Raw genomic sequence first — 18,169 nt, 5'->3', positions numbered from 1 at the left:
ACTTTGACCATGGTAATAAATGATTTGGAACCATAGACCGTTTCTTTTCCTTGGGATTCGCCATGGAGAGCCATGGAGAAGGCCTTTACCTACAAAACCGCTGTCTAATCTCCCAAGAAGGCCTCTCTGTACTCCCAGCCACAACCACCACCAAGACTGCCACTGTCAAGCCAATGACTCTCTCAGTGGGACCAGCTCCTCTTTCCTCCCTGGCCCCAGGCTACACCCAGCCCTCAAGCCCCCACTCTGTGCACCTGAGTGTCCAAGGGTCTGAGAACCCCATAGCCCAAGCCTTGTGGCAGGCCTGGGGACCCACAAACGGACTCTGGCTATCCCACACCTCAGACTGCACTTTCCCATGCTTCAGATGGTGCTTTCCCACCCCAAGCAGTGCCAACAGCCTAACACCCTACTGGGGAGGTGTGGCATACGTGCAATCAAACTCCCCTCCCAAGCAGTCGAGCCCTGTGGCAGATCTGAAAAGGGACTCAAAACCCTACAGACAGTGACACAGTCAGACGTCTCTTCTGATAACTATCTAGAGGACATGTGACTGGGAAGAATCAAAGAGTGAATAAATATAAAAGATTTCAATTAACCAGTTGCATTATTTCTAAAGTTACCCCAAATGTGACAGTTGTAAAAAAAAAAAAAAAAAAAAAAAAACAACCCACTGAACTTAACATGCCATGGGAGCCAGAAGAGCACAGTCCTACCTCCATCACGTGCTCCATACACACTAACTCTATGTGTAGCATAAGTGACAAGATGGACCATGTCCAAGACTTCAAGACCCACCCACCTAGAAATGGCACTTTGCACGGGGGCTAGGCCCTCCTACATCAATAAGAAATCCAGAAAATGCCCCCTAGACTTCCTCATGGGCCAATCTGATGGAGACAATTCCTAATTTGAGATTCCCTCTGTTCAGGCGACTCTTGGGTCAAGTTGACAAAGCCAAACAAAACAAAACCGAAAACCATCAAAATTGCTCAAAAGGTGTGAAACTAGACTATTTTGAATTTTCACATTTTGGGATATCTAGTATTTGCATAAAAATGAAATGAATGAGGGATCTAAGATCTACATGAAATTTCATCACGTCTAATGCCTACAGGCCAAAACCCAATTCTACAGTACTCTCAGCATTTGCCTTCAATCTATCACATGAGACAGAGTTGGGCCTTTCTACTTGTGGTGTCACTCTGTCAGTCAAAGTTTTGGGTTTTATAGCATTTCAGATTTGGGGCTTTAAGATCAGGGAAGTGGAGCTGGAGAGATGGCTCAGCGGTTAAAAGCACCATCTGCTCTTCTAGAGGTCCTGAGTTCAATTCCCAGCAACCACATGATGGCTTACAACCATCTGTAATAGGATCTGATGCCCTCTTCTGGTGTGTCTGAGGACAGTGACAGTGTACTCATATAAATAAAATAAATAAATCTTAAAAAAAAAAAAAAAGAAAAAGGCCAGGGATGTTCAACCTGTAAGACTTTTTTTTTTCCACGAAAAGTAATTTTTCTTAGCTCATATTTGATATCTGTAATCTTTAAAACTTTCAAGAGAAAATTCTAGCAGACAAACTAAAAAACTGTGTCTAATAATCTTGTCTATGAGAACTCCACACAATGCCCCTTTCCACTGGACTAACTGGTGACCTGGCGTGCAGAGCTCTAACATTAATCATACCTACTGCTTTTGCTTGTGAGGCCAGGCTACCCCATTGTAACTCCTTATGAGGACTCAGGGGACACGGAGTGACTCAAAGGTTCTGCCAGATTTCCTAAGCAACTGCACCAAATATCTCGTTTTAAGATGGTTACAGGGACTGCCAGGTAACCACACACACAGTCCCTCCCTGAGACACAAACCTTCCCTCCTGCCAATTCCCGGCTCCTCTGTCTTAGCATTCCAGAACCCTTAGCTACTTCACGATCTCTTTGTGTGTGCAACTCCGGGCATACAAAGGTTCTTAAACATGTATTGTTAACCAAGACAAGCCCTAAAAGTGAAAACTGGTCCCTTTGCGTTTCCCAAATATGGTTCTGTCTACAGAACCCAAACAAAACTGTCTGACTGCGGCATCCAGTGACTGTGGTGCTCTTCCCTAAAGACAATCTAGAGAATTCAAAACAGGGCAGATTCCCAAACTCATTAGATAAAAGTAAAGCTTCAACACAGAGATTTATACAGAGTCTTAAAATAAGGGCGGGCCCATGGCAGAGACACCACACTCTTTCTGAAGAGGTCACAACACAACGGGAACCCACTGAGAAATAGCCAATGGGTGCATCTTCAATTCCCTGCAGAGTCCAGGCTGGGCCACAGGCCACAGGCAGGTAAGTGAGACTGAACAATGACTGCTGTGTGGGGCTGAACAACAGGCCTAGGAAAGCCTTTGGACAGGGGCCTGCTGGCGTCCAGGAATGGCAGAAGCCTGGGTCTCCCACACAGCAGGGCTGTCAGCGCTAACAGACGGTCCACACAGTTCCTGTTCCACCTTCCTCACATGCTATGAATTCCCTGAGGCCACTGGTTCACCACATCCTATGTAACACAGACCTTTATAGTACAGGCCATGCCATGCTCAGGAATGAGAGAACACGGGCTCCATTCACTAGAAGGAGTTTGTGTCTTCTGCGAATATCTAACCTAAATGCCTCAATTCATAATACTGACTTATTCAAAATTTGCTTGTTTTCCTTAAATTTTCAAAGGTCACTGAACAGTATACTGACCTACCCCAAAGTCAACACAGAACACTGAAAACATTATCTTTTCCGAGAACACCTCTCTTCTCAACGGTATTTGCCTAATAGCTGAAGTGAAACATGTATACACAGGCCCCAAATCAATAACTCCAAAGTCACAGTTTGAGGCCAAGGATCATTACTGCCTACCTGTGGTAACTGTCAGGCTGCCCCCACTCCGGCTGTGCACACAGGATTACACTAACTACTTTTCTCTAATTCCTTCTTCCTTTTTATTAATGTTAGGCTCGGTTTTGTTTTTAAACAATCAGATATCAAAACTGCATGCAAGCATCTGATAATATAATGCAAATTCCTGAGGTAGGTTTTCTTTAAGAGTAAAACCTCCAAAGCGCTCACTGCAGCACCAAGCTGACAGCAAACAATTACCCAGAGTGCATCTCTCAAACCTATGCTGTCTATCAAACCAGACTGCCTCTGGTTTGATACATCTCGGTGTCAGGTAGAGTAACTGGCTTTCTGCTATCTGGAGTCCACTCTTATTCCAGATTCATGTAGTGTTTAGCAGCTGCTGGAAGCTAACCGGAGCCAGAAGAAATAGATTTGAACCAAATCTGGCCAGGGCTGTTTAAGTTAGAAAACTCCTTCATTTGTCTGCTTTATTTTACTAACTTAGAAGATGAGATTAATAACACCTAATTTAATAAGTTGCTCTTCTCCAGGTTAAATTTTTAAAATATGCATTTACGTGTTAACGGTAGGGTACCAGGAGAAGTATTCTAACAGAGAAGGCGGCAGGCTGGACTTTCTAATCCTCTGTTTATTATGTGGACAGACAGCTGGCTGCAAGCCCTCCTCCTGAGGTGGATGCTACTGCTATCTGCACCAGGCTCTACCAACTGCAGTAGTTATCAAATACCAAGAATCAAGTCCCCAGCTTGACCTTCCCATGCAAAACCCTGGATAACTGTCCCCTCGGAAGGGCATGTCTCAAGAAACCAAACCATCACTATGGACACATGATACATTCATGAGAAGCCCCTGCTCTCACACTACTAAACAAACAGATGGACCGTCTGCATTTCCCCAAAGCTGGCTGGGAACCAGCCACTTTACATACGTCATTTCTAATCCTCAAACGCCTCCTTACAATGGAAAAACTGAGCCTCAGTAACGACAGCAAGACTCAATGAGCAGTCAAAATGACAGGCCTGGAAAGATGGCTTTGCAATTAAGAGCACTTGCAAAGAACCCGGGTTCAATCCCTCACACCCACATGGTGGCTCACAACCATCCATGACTCCAGTTCTAAGGGAAGCCCTCTTCTAACGCTTGTGGGCACCAAGCATATACATGGTACATATACAATCACACAGGCAAAATATTCATACACATAAAAATGTAAAAATATAAGTTAAATAAATAAATAAATTTAAAGTTGTAAAACGGTGTCTGCCTAAAGTAAGCGATTCCTCCTACACAGACTGCACTGAGCACACACAGACGGATTACTTCAGAGCACTTCATCTGTGGCGTTGAGAGGTTGGTCAACCAAAATTAGATATAGGGCCTACCCTAGAGAGAGATATTCTTTTTTTTTTTTTTTAAAGATTTATTTATTATATGTAAGTACACTGTAGCTGTCCTCAGACACTCCAGAAGAGGGAGTCAGATCTCGTTACAGATGGTTGTGAGCCACCATGTGGTTGCTGGGATTTGAACTCTGGACCTTCAGAAGAGCAATCGGGTGCTCTTACCCACTGAGCCATCTCACCAGCCCGAGAGATATTCTTACTCGTACATTTTTTAAGATTTATTTATTTTATGTATATGAGTACACTGTAGCTGTCTTCAGACAGACCAGAAGAGGGCGTTAGATCCCATTAGAGATGGCTGTGAGCCAGCATGTGGTTGCTAGGAATTGAACTCAGGACCTCTAGAAGAGCAGTCAGTGCTCTTAACCACTGAGCCACCTCTGTAGCCCTGAGAGGAGATATAGTCTGGGTGGGAAGAAAGAAGAGACTAGTAGTCTCGATACAGCTCAGAAGTTTCCATCCCTGGCATTCTCGCCCTAACACACACACACACACACACACACACACACACACACAGAGGGGGTGGGGCAGACAACTAACTGGCTCTCCTCTCTGTCCCTAATGAGGTAGCATGACCTGCCTTTTCCTAATACAATTCTCTCTGTGAATCTTAACTTCTGTAACAAGCTTCGTAGCTTACATATGTTACAGGCAATCACTGCCTAATCTGGAGATAAACTTTTCTTCTACTCCTTCTGGTGGTCATAAGAAGCTGTTCTCAGGGGCTGAAGAGATGGCTCAGTCATTAAGTGCACAGTCTGCTCTTCCAGAGGTCCTGAGTTCAACTCCCAGCAACCATGTGGTAGTTCACAACCATCTGTGATCTGACTTACTGTTGCTGAGAAGCATACAGAATGCACCACAGCAGTGGGGATCAAGGGGGCAGGAGGGTGTGCCGGTGCCCTGTGGCCCATATGAAAAGTCCCAAGGTACAAGAATCCTCTGCCCAGGGGGAAAGCTTCCTGCAATCCGGCTTTGAAAAGCTGCACAGGAACCTTGATTGCAGCAACCACAAGTGACAATTTCTACATTTGTCTTTTTTTGCTTATGGGTAGCAAAAACTGCCATGCAGAGGGAATTTGATCATCTAAGCATACTCCCTAAATATCATTCTGTGTTTGCCACCCATAGGGAGACTTCCCCCCACTCACCCCTCTCTGCCCTACTGCTTGATGGCTGACAAGAAAATTATCAGGAACAAAAAGGTGTTGACAATCCTGTAGACCTCAAAGAGGCTAAGTAGAAAAACTGCAAACAGAACAAACTCATCAAAACAGAACAAAAGCTGACAGAGTTAGATGTTTACAGGATTGTTCTAAAGCTAATAAATGATAATGAGAATGGTTAACCCCAAATGATCCAGTCTTCACAACTCACACCTGATCTAAACATGAGAAACTGGACAGAGCTGGGTGTGGTGGCACACATCTGTAATCCCAGGATTTGGGGGGATAGAAATAGGAAAATCAGAACTACAAAGTCATTCTTACCTACACACCAAGTACAAGGCCAGCCTGGGCTACATGTGCCCCTATCATTGCATAAAAACATCTCCAGCAAGGCCAGCCTAGGCTACATGCGCCCCTATCATTGCACAAAAACATCTCCAGCAAGGCCAGCCTGGGCTACATGTGCCCCTATCGTTGCACAAAAAAAATCTCCAGCACTCACATAAAAACCAGGTGTTATGCCAGTGCATGCCTATAACCCCAGGCCTACAGAGGCAGACATGAGGCTTGCCTTCAAATGTGTCCAAATAATGAATGGTACTTTCTCAAAAAACATAAGGTGGGCAAGAGATCCTCTCTCGAAAGTAAGATGGAGACGGCCAGAGAAAAAGACTCAGTGACTAAGAGCACTCACTGCTCTTCCACAGGATCTGAATTTAGTTCCGAACACTTCAGGCAGCTCATGACCTCACAGTCCTCTCTAACTCCAGTGCCAGGGCATTTGACACCTCTGGTCTCTGAGGGCTCCTGTACACAAACTCACATGAGGTCAAACACACCTGTATACAACTTAAAAATAATAAAAAATAGATCGCAAAAGAAGTAAGGTGGAGAAAAGAATAAAGACACCAGATGTTAGCCTCTAGCTAAGAGACAGACAGACAGACAGACAGACAGACAGACAGAGAGTGTATACACTCAAGAGATACTAGATGAGGGCTCTACCTTCTGGGGTTAGTTGCAGAAGACAGCAGAGGCGGGAATGGGAGTTCATCATTAAGAGAACAACTACCTTCTTGACATGGACTCTAACCAGCACGGAAGAGTTCTAAGTGCCTCCCTCTGGCTCTGCTAACACTGTAAACCTCTGCGTCCCCACATGCCAAAGGAGTAAAATAACACCAAGACTCCTGTTACAAGGACTCAGGGGCCTCTGCCCATCAATACACTGCTGTGCACACAGGAAGCGCTTCATACGTGAGCGCCATGTTGCTGTGATTGGCTTATTTTCTTCTTGTCTCCCTCTAACCCCCAAAGTAGAAGAGAGTTGGCGATGAGTAGAAATTCTAGTTAATGGAAGGCTTCTTGGGTCACTGTTTAAGTGTACCTGCAACCCTCTGGGTCCAGCATGAAGAAGGAAACGCCACTGCCAGGAATGTAGGTTTTCTTGCCACAGGCAGAGAATATTTAACTCCGACCTTGTGGTGACTCTAACCAGGACCCACGCTTCTACAGTCTGTAGGCTGCAAGACAGCAAAGTCCTTGGCCATCTGTGACAAAGGTTAATCAGTGATCTAGATGGGGGCTGGGAGAAACATCTAGCCGCCGCCACCACCACTGTCTGTTCTCAGGAAGGTTTCACATGGCCAAAGGAACCCAGCTTCAGAAGTCTGTAATTGTGGACTTCCTTCTGTTTCCTCAAAACAGTGCAAAACCAGGTTCTTCTATAAATATGTAAAGACTATAATTGGGGGGGGGGGGGTAAAGGTGGATCTAAAACATGCCTAAAGCCCTCCATAAAAGCAGGAATATTTGAACTCTCAGAGTGATAATGAAGCTCCCGCCTGCTAAAATCACAGCTGTATTGCCTAACCAGCAAACTTAAATGCAGAGAAGCAGACGTGGCGGGAAATGGAAATCCCAAACGCCAACGCAAATTCACCAACAGGCTTGCTTAACTGTCCCCAATGGACATGGAACTAAAAAAACACCAAGGATTTAAATATATATTCCTCCTTCACTGATGGCTACCTCAAAACTAAAGAAGAACAGGGTGAGAAGGCTGGGGATTATGTATGCCCTAGACCCTGACCACAGGGGAGAGGGCTGGGAAGGCCCTTTTCTGGAGCCAGGCAGCCCCTGGCAATTACTTACTTTACAGGAAAAAGTGTCAGAGTCCTTCCAGTGAGGGAAACCCTTCTCTGGCCACTCAACTCAGCAAGCTCATTAAATTCCGAATGAAGCCAGCTGCAGGGAAGGCAAAGGGCATCCCAGCTGGGGCTCTGGAAATTCCTAGCTAAGAAAATAAATAGAGTGCCTGGGTCATGGGAACTCAGATCTCAGGGCTGGAAGGCAGCTAACTGTCAGAAAGATAAGGATGTCACCCCAGAGTGGGCTCTTCCAGCCGAGAAGCCGAGAAGCCGAGAAGCAGAAATGTCATCTGACAAGACACAGAGGACATGTTGGGGGTTCCCACTGCTCCCCCCGACCCACAGTTGTTAGAGAGGGTTTAAATGGAGGAAGAAATGATGAGGGAAGGGACAAAGACAAATGAAACAAGGGTGAGGAGTGGATCGATGTTGGCCCTGGCTGGAGAATATCAACAGGGAAGGGGCAGAGACCAATTATTAAATTACCAAAATTATATTTTTTACCAATATGTATTTACTTTTTTTATTGATATCTATTTACATGATGACGAGTTGCATAAAGACAATTTATTTCAAGTAGACCATATGTTTTGCCCACACTGATATAGAGAGATTTAAATACATATCAAACTATTCACAAATCAAGGTTGCAAATTTCATCTAAACCTTATTTCATTTACTTCCTCATTCCCTATGAGGTCACCGGGCTGGGGTGGAGTTTAACAGTGAAGTGTTTCTCTGTCATGCAGCAGCTCCTGGTTGCATCCTCAACCAACCAACCAACCAACACCACCTGCCATTCAAGTTGGGCATGGTGGCTCAGGTCTATAATCTCAGCATTTGGGGCAAGAGGCAGAAAGACAGCATGTTCAAAGCCAACCTAAGCTACATAGTGAGATCCTGGCTTTAAGGGGGATGGAGTGGGAGGTTTCAATTAAGCACAGATATCTCACATGAAATCTTTTTTGTTTCTGAGTCAAAGTTAAAGTGACGGATTCTCTGATATCCACATTGTCAATTTTTTGTTTGGTTGTTTTTTTTTTTGTTTTGTTTTGTTTTTTTGAGACAGGGTTTCTCTGTGTAGCCTTGGCTATCCTGGAACTCGCTCTGTTCAAAGCTGGCCTTGAACTCAGAGATCCTCCTCTGAGTGCTGCTGGATTAAGGGCTTGAGCCACCACTGCCCAGGCTTCTTCTTGTTTCTTTTTGTTTTGTTTTGTTTTGTTTTTTTGAGACAGGGCTTCTCCGTGTAGCCCTGGCTGTCCTGGAACTCACTTTGTAGGCCAGGCTGGCCTCGAACTCAGAGATCCGCCTGCCTCTGCCTCCCGAGTACTGGGATTAAAGGCGTGTGCCACCACGCCCAGCTTTTCTTGTTGTTTCTTAAGGATAATTATAACATCTTAGCCAGGCAACAACAAAAAATCCCAATAATATCTTTACATAAAACATGATGTGAAATTCACAAAGAATCAATAAAAAGTTAAAAAAAAAAAAGACACGAATTTTCCTACTTGACTTTGATTTCATCACAAAAGTTATAACAAAGGGATGCTGATGGACCTTGCTAAGACACTGGGTCCCTCTCTTCACCCATCCCCTCCACATTTGCTGTTTTATAAATTCACAAACATCTTAATAATAAATGATTTCTCAAATACATGCTTTTCCTTACAGAAATGTATTTTTAATTGCTACTTGATGAATTTCAGAATTCAGAAAAACAACAGTAACATTTTTAAACTATTCTGTGCCCTTCCACTAAATTTTTAACCTGTACTTTAAAAAAGTCAGTTTTATTGCTCAAATTGAGGACACAGTACACGATGCCTTGAACTTTCAAATCTCCTTCATACAGTAGTAAAATCCTGGGCTTAAAATAAGTCAGCTTTAGCCGGACAGTGGTGGCACACGCCTTTAATCCCAGCACTTGGGAGGCAGAGGCAGGTGGATTTCTGAGTTCGAGGCCAGCCTGGTCTACAAAGTGAGTTCCAGGACAGCCAGGGCTACACAGAGAAACCCTGTCTCGAAAAAAAAAAAAAAAGTCAGCTTTGCTCTCAATTTTTCTGCATGAGTTTGAACTCTTTAGATTTAAAAAAATAATAAAAATTCCAATTAGAAAAGCAAATTAACCCGCATCTTTTACTGATTACCACAGGGTGTCTGTTGTTCGGAAACTGCTCGCACTGCAGGCTGTGGGAAGTGCTGCTTTAAAACACGCGTAGGATCTGCTCCCAGATAGGTGACCGAAGAGCCCTGTGGAACCTGCAACCTCTGCTCCTGGCAGGAAGGATTTAAGGCTACAGTCCGAGAAACACTGACCAAAACAAGTATAAAGCATACGACCATTCAATGTCCACGCCCAAATCTAAGCCATCACACAGAGCACATGTCAATGTCCACGCCCAAATCTAAGCCATCACACAGAGCTGCACATGTTGAAGAATTTGTTCACTCACTGGCATAGTATTTATATTTTGTACTAATTGTGTCGGGCTTTCATTTAAGCAAGGAAACAGATTTTTCCTTCTTCTCCTGTAAAATTTTCACAGTGAATAGAGCAATGTGTGGGTGCAGTTCCACTCGCAGGGCCTGCTAGTCATGACTGCCAGCCCGGTCTGTAAGCAACCTGGTGCTGGGTTACAAATGAGAAATCTAGTAAAAGCACAGGCATTTCTTATCTCAACACATCTCAGCTGGATGTTTGGGAGAGCAAAGAATTCAAAGGGGCCCTGAATGCAAAGCCATTTCACATCATACTTCTCAGTGGCCAAAACCTATAAAACGTCGACACAATGTAACAAGCAGATGTTTTGCTTTTTCCTGAAAGTATTTCTAACTCCACACTTACATCCTACCATACAGTCCTATCACAGTGTGAGGGCTAATTTCACAACGCATCAAACCCTTTCCTCAGCTGGTTCCTTGAGACCATCACACAACACATTCATCCAGATCTCATTCGCCAGCCCCCATACCCTCACAGAGGCACCCCACTTTCCTACTCACCCACGTTTGTGTCCTTGGTTTTTTGTTTTGTTTTGTTTTGTTTTTTAACAGCACTGGGTCAGATGCTCCTGGATGTGTGGCCATCCACTGGAGCATGTTAAACCCTCTTAAAGACAACCTGCTCGCCCTTCTCCATCAGCCACCAAGTACCAACAGCTCAGCTAGGGTGAGGACTTCTGCCTGCCTGCCTCCCTTCTTCACTGCATCAAGCTCTTAAAGCTCCCAAAGTCTCCAGTTGTTTGTATTAAACACAGTGCCACTCAATAATAGAATTTCTTTTGGCAAAGACATTAAAACAAAACAAAATTTAAAGAGATTGTTCAAATATTTTATTTTGTGATAAAGAAACCCTTTTTCATTTCAAATAAGTTTCATTTTTTAAGTACTGTTCAAACTACAGAAGGAATGGATGGATATAAGCATACACTAAATAAATTAAATAAAAAGACCCAGTGTCACTTCCCTGACACACCCCATATGATTTAGCTATAATTCGTTACATTATCTGGCCATGATAATAATGAATGTCTGGTATTTCCTCTTAAGTATTTCTCTCTTGCTATGAAGGTTTTGAAATAAAGTTCTAATGATGCATTTTTTTTTTAATTTCATCCATTCTTTCCTCTTTAGGTTTTCCCAACTTCAGAAATTTGTGGGGTTTTTTGTTTTTGTTTTTGTTTGTTTTCACAGACACAGCCTCACTTTGTAGCTCTGGTTGGTCCAGAACTCACCTATAAAGACCAGGTTGCTCCAGAAAAACTAAGACCGACTTTCCAGAAGTAGCATTCCACTCCCTGACGAACGCGCCGCTGACAGAGACTTCTGCAAACTCCTCACAACTCTCTGCAGCACAAAATGCTTTTCCTTATGTGTGGGATTGAAACAGCCTCACGTTGTGCTTCTTGCTTCTTCTCAACTACCCAAACCTGCTGTATCTAACTTTGCTAGCGAGGCAAGTCCTGTCACCATTGAGAGCTAGGCACACTTCAAAGACCATCTTATTAATCCTGATAACTCTTTGGTGTGGGAATTGTCACCAAACCCACAAGAAATAGAACTATAAACTCCAGTCTGTCTGACCTTAACCGGAGAACCCAAGTCCTTCCTTGAATTCCATGGTCGAGACTCACACATTTTGGGTCCTTCTGTTTGTATTCAAAGTCCTCTCTGTGGCATTTGAATGGTGACTTGGAGAATGCTCTAAACAAACTATTCAATACATTTATACAGTTCCTGGGAGTCTCTGAGTGGCACCACAGCCTGTGCTCCGGGATCACACACACACACACACACACACACACACTGCCCTTGACAGACCTACTATCTGAGGCTCAGAGGTTGTTTAGTGGCAAGTTGCTGCTATTTATTTTTAAAGCCATGTGATGCCTTTGGAGGATGACAGTCAACAGAAGCTTCTGAAGTAGCCTGTGAGCAGCTCTGAGTGAGCCCTGTCCACTAGAAGACGAGTGAAGACTTCTTTACATCCGTCGCCCTGAGGCCCTTCACAGCACAGATTCTAAAACTGGAAGGGTGAAAATCCCCAAATAAGGACATCAGTTGAAAATAAAAATTTTAGAAACACACAAACAAATAATAAGATAAAATGACAAAATGGGAATAAAGTGTGGTGGCGCACATCTTACTCCCAGCACTTGGGAAGCAGAGACACGTGGATCTCTTGAGTTCAAGGCCAGCGAGAAACCCTGTTTTGGAGGAGAAAAGAAAGAACGAAGGAAGGAAAGAGAAGGAGAAAGAAGGGGGAGGGAGAAAGTAAAAAAAATGGACATCTTTAAAACTCTGCTCAGTTGTACCTGAGGAGTCAGCTCCATGCCAGCCACCCTAAGTCTAGCTGGCTCTTATTCCTTTGACTTGGCTCTTGTCAATTCTAGGGGCAAAGGTGTGCCCAGTTCCTGTAAACACAGGGGTCTTTTTAGCTCTGGTATAGATGTTGGAAAGGGGCTGGGGGAGGGGGGTGACCAGTGTATGTAGAACGTACCAGCCTGAGGTCCATATAAGTCAGTGAAACCTATTCAAGGCCAGCTCCTCTTTGAGCATTCGCCCGAGCTGGACAAGTACACTGCAGAGCTTTGGGGAAGGCATACCATTTCTTAAATGTTTTTGTTTTTGTTTTGTTTTGTTTTGTTTTTCGAGACAGGGTTTCTCTGTGTAGCCCTGGCTGTCCTGGAACTCACTTTGTAGACCAGGCTGGCCTCAAACTCAGAAATCCACCTGCCTCTGCCTCCCAAGTGCTGGGATGAAAGGCATGCACCACCACTGCCCGGCTGCATACCATTTCTATAACAGTAAAAGCATTGGCCACACACTCCTGACCCGAGTTCAATAATTCCCCACCCCCCCCCCAGCCTCTTGCCCAGATCCCACTATAAAAGCGTATCACTGACACTCAAAAGTTGTCCTCACACACACAGCAGTCACATGCACAGTCACAACATAATGAGCAAAAAATTAAACTTAAAACCGTTTAAAAGAGTACAGGGTCCAGTTCAGACATCAGCCCTACTCCATTCTGCCGGTGCAGCCTGGAGCAAAGTACTGTTTCTCCCTCTGGAAAATGACAGCACCCCATCACTCAGTTGCTGTGGCAGCTCCAGGCGTGGCGGGGACAACACTGGTAAAGCACTTGCTGTCTATGTCATTTTGTGTCCCATGTATGTGACAGCTTCAACAACATTTACTCTTCCCTCAAAAGGAGGCATCTCTTTCTGAAGACAGGGCCTGGGACTCTGCACATCCTGCCATTTCACTTGCTCACTGTGGAACCCTACAACAGTCCGTATTTGTGATTTTTGGATTTTCCAGCTCTACAGGATACTGGAAACTCTCAGGAGGAGGAGACACTCGAGTGGAACTACCTCTGTTATCACACAGTGAAATCATCCAATTAAACATCATCGCCAGGTTTCTTTTGTTCGGAAACGCGTTAGAAATGGCCTCACTTGACATCTTCACTCTATTAATGAAAGGCATTCTGAGTAAGACAGAGGAAGACGGCCCACAAGGTCAGAGTCAGTGTGGGACCTGGACGGGATGAAAGCATCCCCGTCCTTGTCTCAAGTTCTGCCCATCAAAGACGAGGCTTTGAGTCAGACACAGCAAATGAACTCTTCAAAGAAAAAAGCCTTTCAAAGAAAGCTATTACCTTTGTGTTTACAGAGCAGATGGTAGGGAGAACTGCACGCTTTAAAAAAAAAGGGGAAAAAAAAAAGGAAAATTCTTTATTCGCTGCTAATATTCCTTCTGAATTTTAACACAGTGCCTTGGGCGCAGTAAAGGATATTGATTTGATTTTACATGAAAAGCCAAATGATACTAGGAAATACTCTCTCTATAAATATCTTCGACATACAAACACCTGCTGTCCACAAAGAAAGAAGAGGATATTATGCACAAGGAAAGACCCCGGTTAATTGTGAACCCAACTTTTAAAGAATGACTGACTTCCACTTTTCTTCTGTGGGATGAGAGATGTTTAGAGGACCACTGTGGACATTAAAGACTGCTCCCGGGCTGGAGAGATGGCTCAGCAAGTAAGAGCACTGACTGCTCTTCTGAAGGTCCTGAGTTCAAATCCCAGCAACCACATGGTGGCTCACAACCATCCGTAATGAAATCTGATGCCCTCTTCTGCGGTGTTTGAAGACAGCTACAGTGTACTTACATATAATAAATAAAGAAATCTTTGAGCAGGACCAGAGAGAGAAGAAAAAGTGTTTGAAGACAACTAGAGTGTACTTACGTATAATAAATAGATCTTAAAAAAAACAAAAACAAACAAAAACAAGACGGCTCCCAAGTTGCCTCATATATCCCAGATTTATTAGAATCACCTTGGGCTCAAAGTTTCCATCTCCTTGTATCAGTAATTTTCCCTGACTTCTAATTTTTCAGAACTTGGTATCTGAATAAATCAAGTCAATAAGCATTACAAATAAAAATAGACACAAATTCTAACCAAGTGACAAGCCACAACAGGCACACCCACAACAAAATAGATTATGTTTACAGCCATACATGTAACATATGAACCCCCCCCCCCACTGTGCAGCCAATGCCCATGTGATAACAACGCAGACTTAACAACCAAGGAATTCACCTTAAACAAATGCAAGAAAGCACATGCCAGACTGCTCTTTTTAAAAAAACAAACAAACTAAAACCACCTCTTTGTGAGTGCAACTGGGGTCAGGTAGGATCAGAAAAATCCTAACTCAGACAGAACTCATTCCCACTCTATATTAGGCAGTTCAATGATCTCAAAAGTCAAAAAGTCAAAAGTTAGAATGTCATACTTCTCAAACTGACACAACTCATGATAAAGGAACTAAAGATCTCAGTGGTCCTTTTCTTTGTTTCTTTTTTTTTTTTTAAGTTTTTATTTTTGAAACAGGGTCTCTCTATGTGGTCCTTGCTCTATAGATCAGGAGGCCACAAACTCAAGAGATCCACTCTCCTCCGCCTCCTCAATGGCTGGGTGAAAGGCACACCCAGCTAAGATTCCAATTTTCACAGAAAGTTGCAAACATGGTCTGTGGAAAATCGTCAATGAGTTCCAGAGTGAAAAGGAGACGGGATGTGCTGTGTGGAAGGTTGGGGGTGGGGGGAGCTGCAGTGGCTTCTACCACAGTTGAGCCTCTTATGCAGATGGGAATCAGAGCAACACCTTCTGCGACTGTCCCCTGTCAATCACAGAGCCCTTGGAATTCTTGACAAGGAATAATAAGATTTTACTAAAATATTGACCAAATTTTAAAAATTCAGGTTCATGATTACAACCATTTTCTATGATGCTCAGTATATTTAAAAGGACAGAACTCAAAAAGGTCAACAAGCTGAAGTGCCCAAGTAAGGACACCTCAGTCCCACTTGGGAGGGAGCAATCACAAGTGGGGAGGGAGGGAGAGACCTGGGAGAGAAAGTGGATGGAAGTGGGGGTAGGGAAGGGGTGGGGAAGGAAGTGGGGCAGCGGGGGGGAGGGGGGGACCTAATCTGGTATTGGGTGAGGGAAAAGAACTGAAGCCCTGAGGGCCAGCAGAAAGAATGGAAACAAGGCAATGGAAACAAGGAGGTAGGAGGTTGGGGGGACCCTCCAGAATGCAGAGACCTGGTAGGTGAGAGACTCTCAGGACTCAAAGGAAGGGACCTTAGATGAAATGCCGGATAGAGGGAACTTACAGAGCCCACCCCCAGCAGGAAGACAGGACATCAAGTGAGGGATGGGGTTGTCATCCTACAGTCATAACTCTGACCCATAATTGTTCCTGTCTGAAAGAATTACAGGGATGGAAATGGAGAGGAGTCTGAGGAAAAGAAGGTCCAGCCACAGGCCCAAAGTGGGATCCAGTTCAAGGGAAGGTCTCAAGGCCTCAGACTATTACTGAGGCTAAGGAGAGCTCACAAAAAGGGACCTAGCATGACCGCACTCCAGAAGACCCAACAATCAGCTCAAAGAGTCAGATGCAGGTATTTGCATCCAACCAATGGACAGAAGCAGCTGACTCCTGTTGCTGAATTAGGGAAGGCTGAAAGAAGCTGAGGAGGAGGGCGACCCTGTAGAAGGACCAGCAGTCTCAATTAATCTGGACCTCCGACATCTTTCAAACATTGGACTACCAAACAGACAGCATACACCAGCAGATATGAGGTCCTCAACACACATATAGTAGAGGGCTGCCAGGTCTGTGTTCATTCAAAGATGATGCACCTAACCCTCAAGAGACTGGAGGCCCCAGGGAGTTTAGAGGTCAGGTGGGGTGGGGGGTGGAGACATTCAAGTGGGGAGACAGGAGGGTGGGGAGGAGGAATGGGATGTGGAACAGTCGCAGGGGCAGAGGGGATAAGATATGGAGTGTAAATAAATTCATTTATTATTATCTTTAAAAAAAAAAAAAAAGGAATTCTGAGAGCAGGGGCAATAGTCTTCTGGAAAGAGCACAATTAGTTACCTTACACCACACAGGCAGCCCTGAAACATGCAGACCAGTAACATAAGACTGAGCAGACTGGATTTATTTATTCAGGAATACAGTGTGTGTGTGTGTGTGTGTGTGTGTACACATATATATATGCATGCATACATACACATGCATACATAATACACACATACACACATATGTAACAATTTATGAAAAAGGAGGCCATGAATTTGAAAGCGAGCAAGGAGGAGTCCATGGAAGGGCTTGTAGGGGAAAGAGGAAGAGGGAAATGATAAAATTTGGTAAGAAGGTGAACCCCCCTCAGTAGTTTCATCAGAGGGTTGAAGCTTTTGTGCCTGAACAACAAACTCATTAGTGGTTTTGATGCCTTAGACACAGGAAAGGTAAGTCCTTGTTAGTTTGAGAAAGGAGGAAAGTTTCCATTCCACGGCTAATTGGATCTGTCTCTCTGGAAGCATTACTAACCTGATCTTTTCCATCCTGGCTTTTAGTTCCTGGGATTATTTTGTCATTGTATTGTATGACTATGGTTGTTTTGTGTGCAGGTGTGTCTGTGCATCACGCGTGTGACTCGGACCACTATGCATGACTTGTGTCGTGAGTGTCAGATTCCCTGAAACTGGAGTCACACATGGTGGTGAACTGTCACATGGGTGCTGGGAATAGAACCTGGGTCTCCTGCAAAAGAAGCCAGCGAGTGCTCTTAATAGCTGAGCATCTCCACAGCCCCTACTTTACTTTTTTTTTTTAAATATAATTTCTTTTAACTAATTTAAAATAAACATTTAAAAACTCTCTGGAACAATACCTGGTTTTTTGTTTTTTGGGTTTTTGTTGCTGTTCTGTTCTGTTTTGTTTTAAGGATTTAAGATGAAAGAATTCCACAGACCAGAATTCTTGGATTTTTAGGAATTTCTATTAGCTTTATTCTCTCATTTAGGAGATGTCTTGAGCAAGTTGGTGGGGGATAGGAGTTGTTTGACATTTAAGACCATTTAAAATTATGCCTGCCTTTTGAAAGAGCTGAAGGTGTGGCAAGGTTGGGCCTTGGTGGAGCCTGGGGAGAGAGAGCTGGAGTCTTCAGCACTTTGGGGCAAGGAACTGGCCCAGCTTCAAAGCAGCAAGGCCAGGTTGGCTCCCCATGCACGCTGGGGTAGAGAGGGCAAAGACTGGCTCTGTTCCTATCTGGGGCCTCAGCCCTGTCTGCCCCTCAAAGTTTCCTGCTGCCTGAGAAAACATGTGAAATATTTCCATGAAGGGCCTGCTGTGTGGAAGCAACAGGAAATAAAGGTTTACTCCAGAGACTCCCTGTGGACCTCGCTCGGGGTGGGGGTCCACTGGCGATCGCAGTCTTCCAAACAACTTATTATTCTCACCAGATGTTTTCAAAGGCGGGTCTTGTGCACAGTCTCTAAGAGGTGTTTTATCTTTTTATCTTTTTATTTTTGGTATGGAAAGTATTTCAGTGTGAGAAGTACTGTTACTGGGCACTAAAGACTAACCCAAATTCAAACCGATGTGGGGACCCCACAGAAGTATATTCTGGACTTCGCAGAGGAAGTAAAACACAGTTCTTTAACTCCAACCTC

At 44.2% G+C, this 18,169-nt stretch overlaps 1 protein-coding gene across 14 annotated transcripts in view; it reads right to left on the bottom strand.

The window, feature by feature from the left end:
* Sorbs1 (sorbin and SH3 domain containing 1) overlaps positions 1-18,169 on the bottom strand; it is a 226,687-nt gene that overhangs the window by 114,266 nt on the left and 94,252 nt on the right. Inside the window, exon 1 of one of the 14 annotated variants that reach the window (XM_085833986.1) lies at positions 6,861-7,112. The exons of 8 other annotated variants lie outside the window; for them this stretch is intronic. In XM_085833986.1, coding sequence (XP_085690112.1) covers positions 6,861-6,883 — 23 coding nt within the window. In that variant the 5' untranslated portion in view covers positions 6,884-7,112. Of the gene's footprint in view, positions 1-6,860; positions 7,113-18,169 lie in introns of those variants that run through there. 5 more of the 14 variants (XM_085833984.1, XM_085833985.1, XM_021151938.3 and 2 more) reach the window with 5 other exon arrangements.

This window comes from Mus caroli, unplaced genomic scaffold (assembly GCF_978045245.1).
Source record: "Mus caroli unplaced genomic scaffold, Mus_caroli_1 scaffold_20, whole genome shotgun sequence".
NCBI lineage: Eukaryota > Metazoa > Chordata > Mammalia > Rodentia > Muridae > Mus > Mus caroli.
This window is presented reverse-complemented; position numbering and strand designations above follow the sequence as displayed.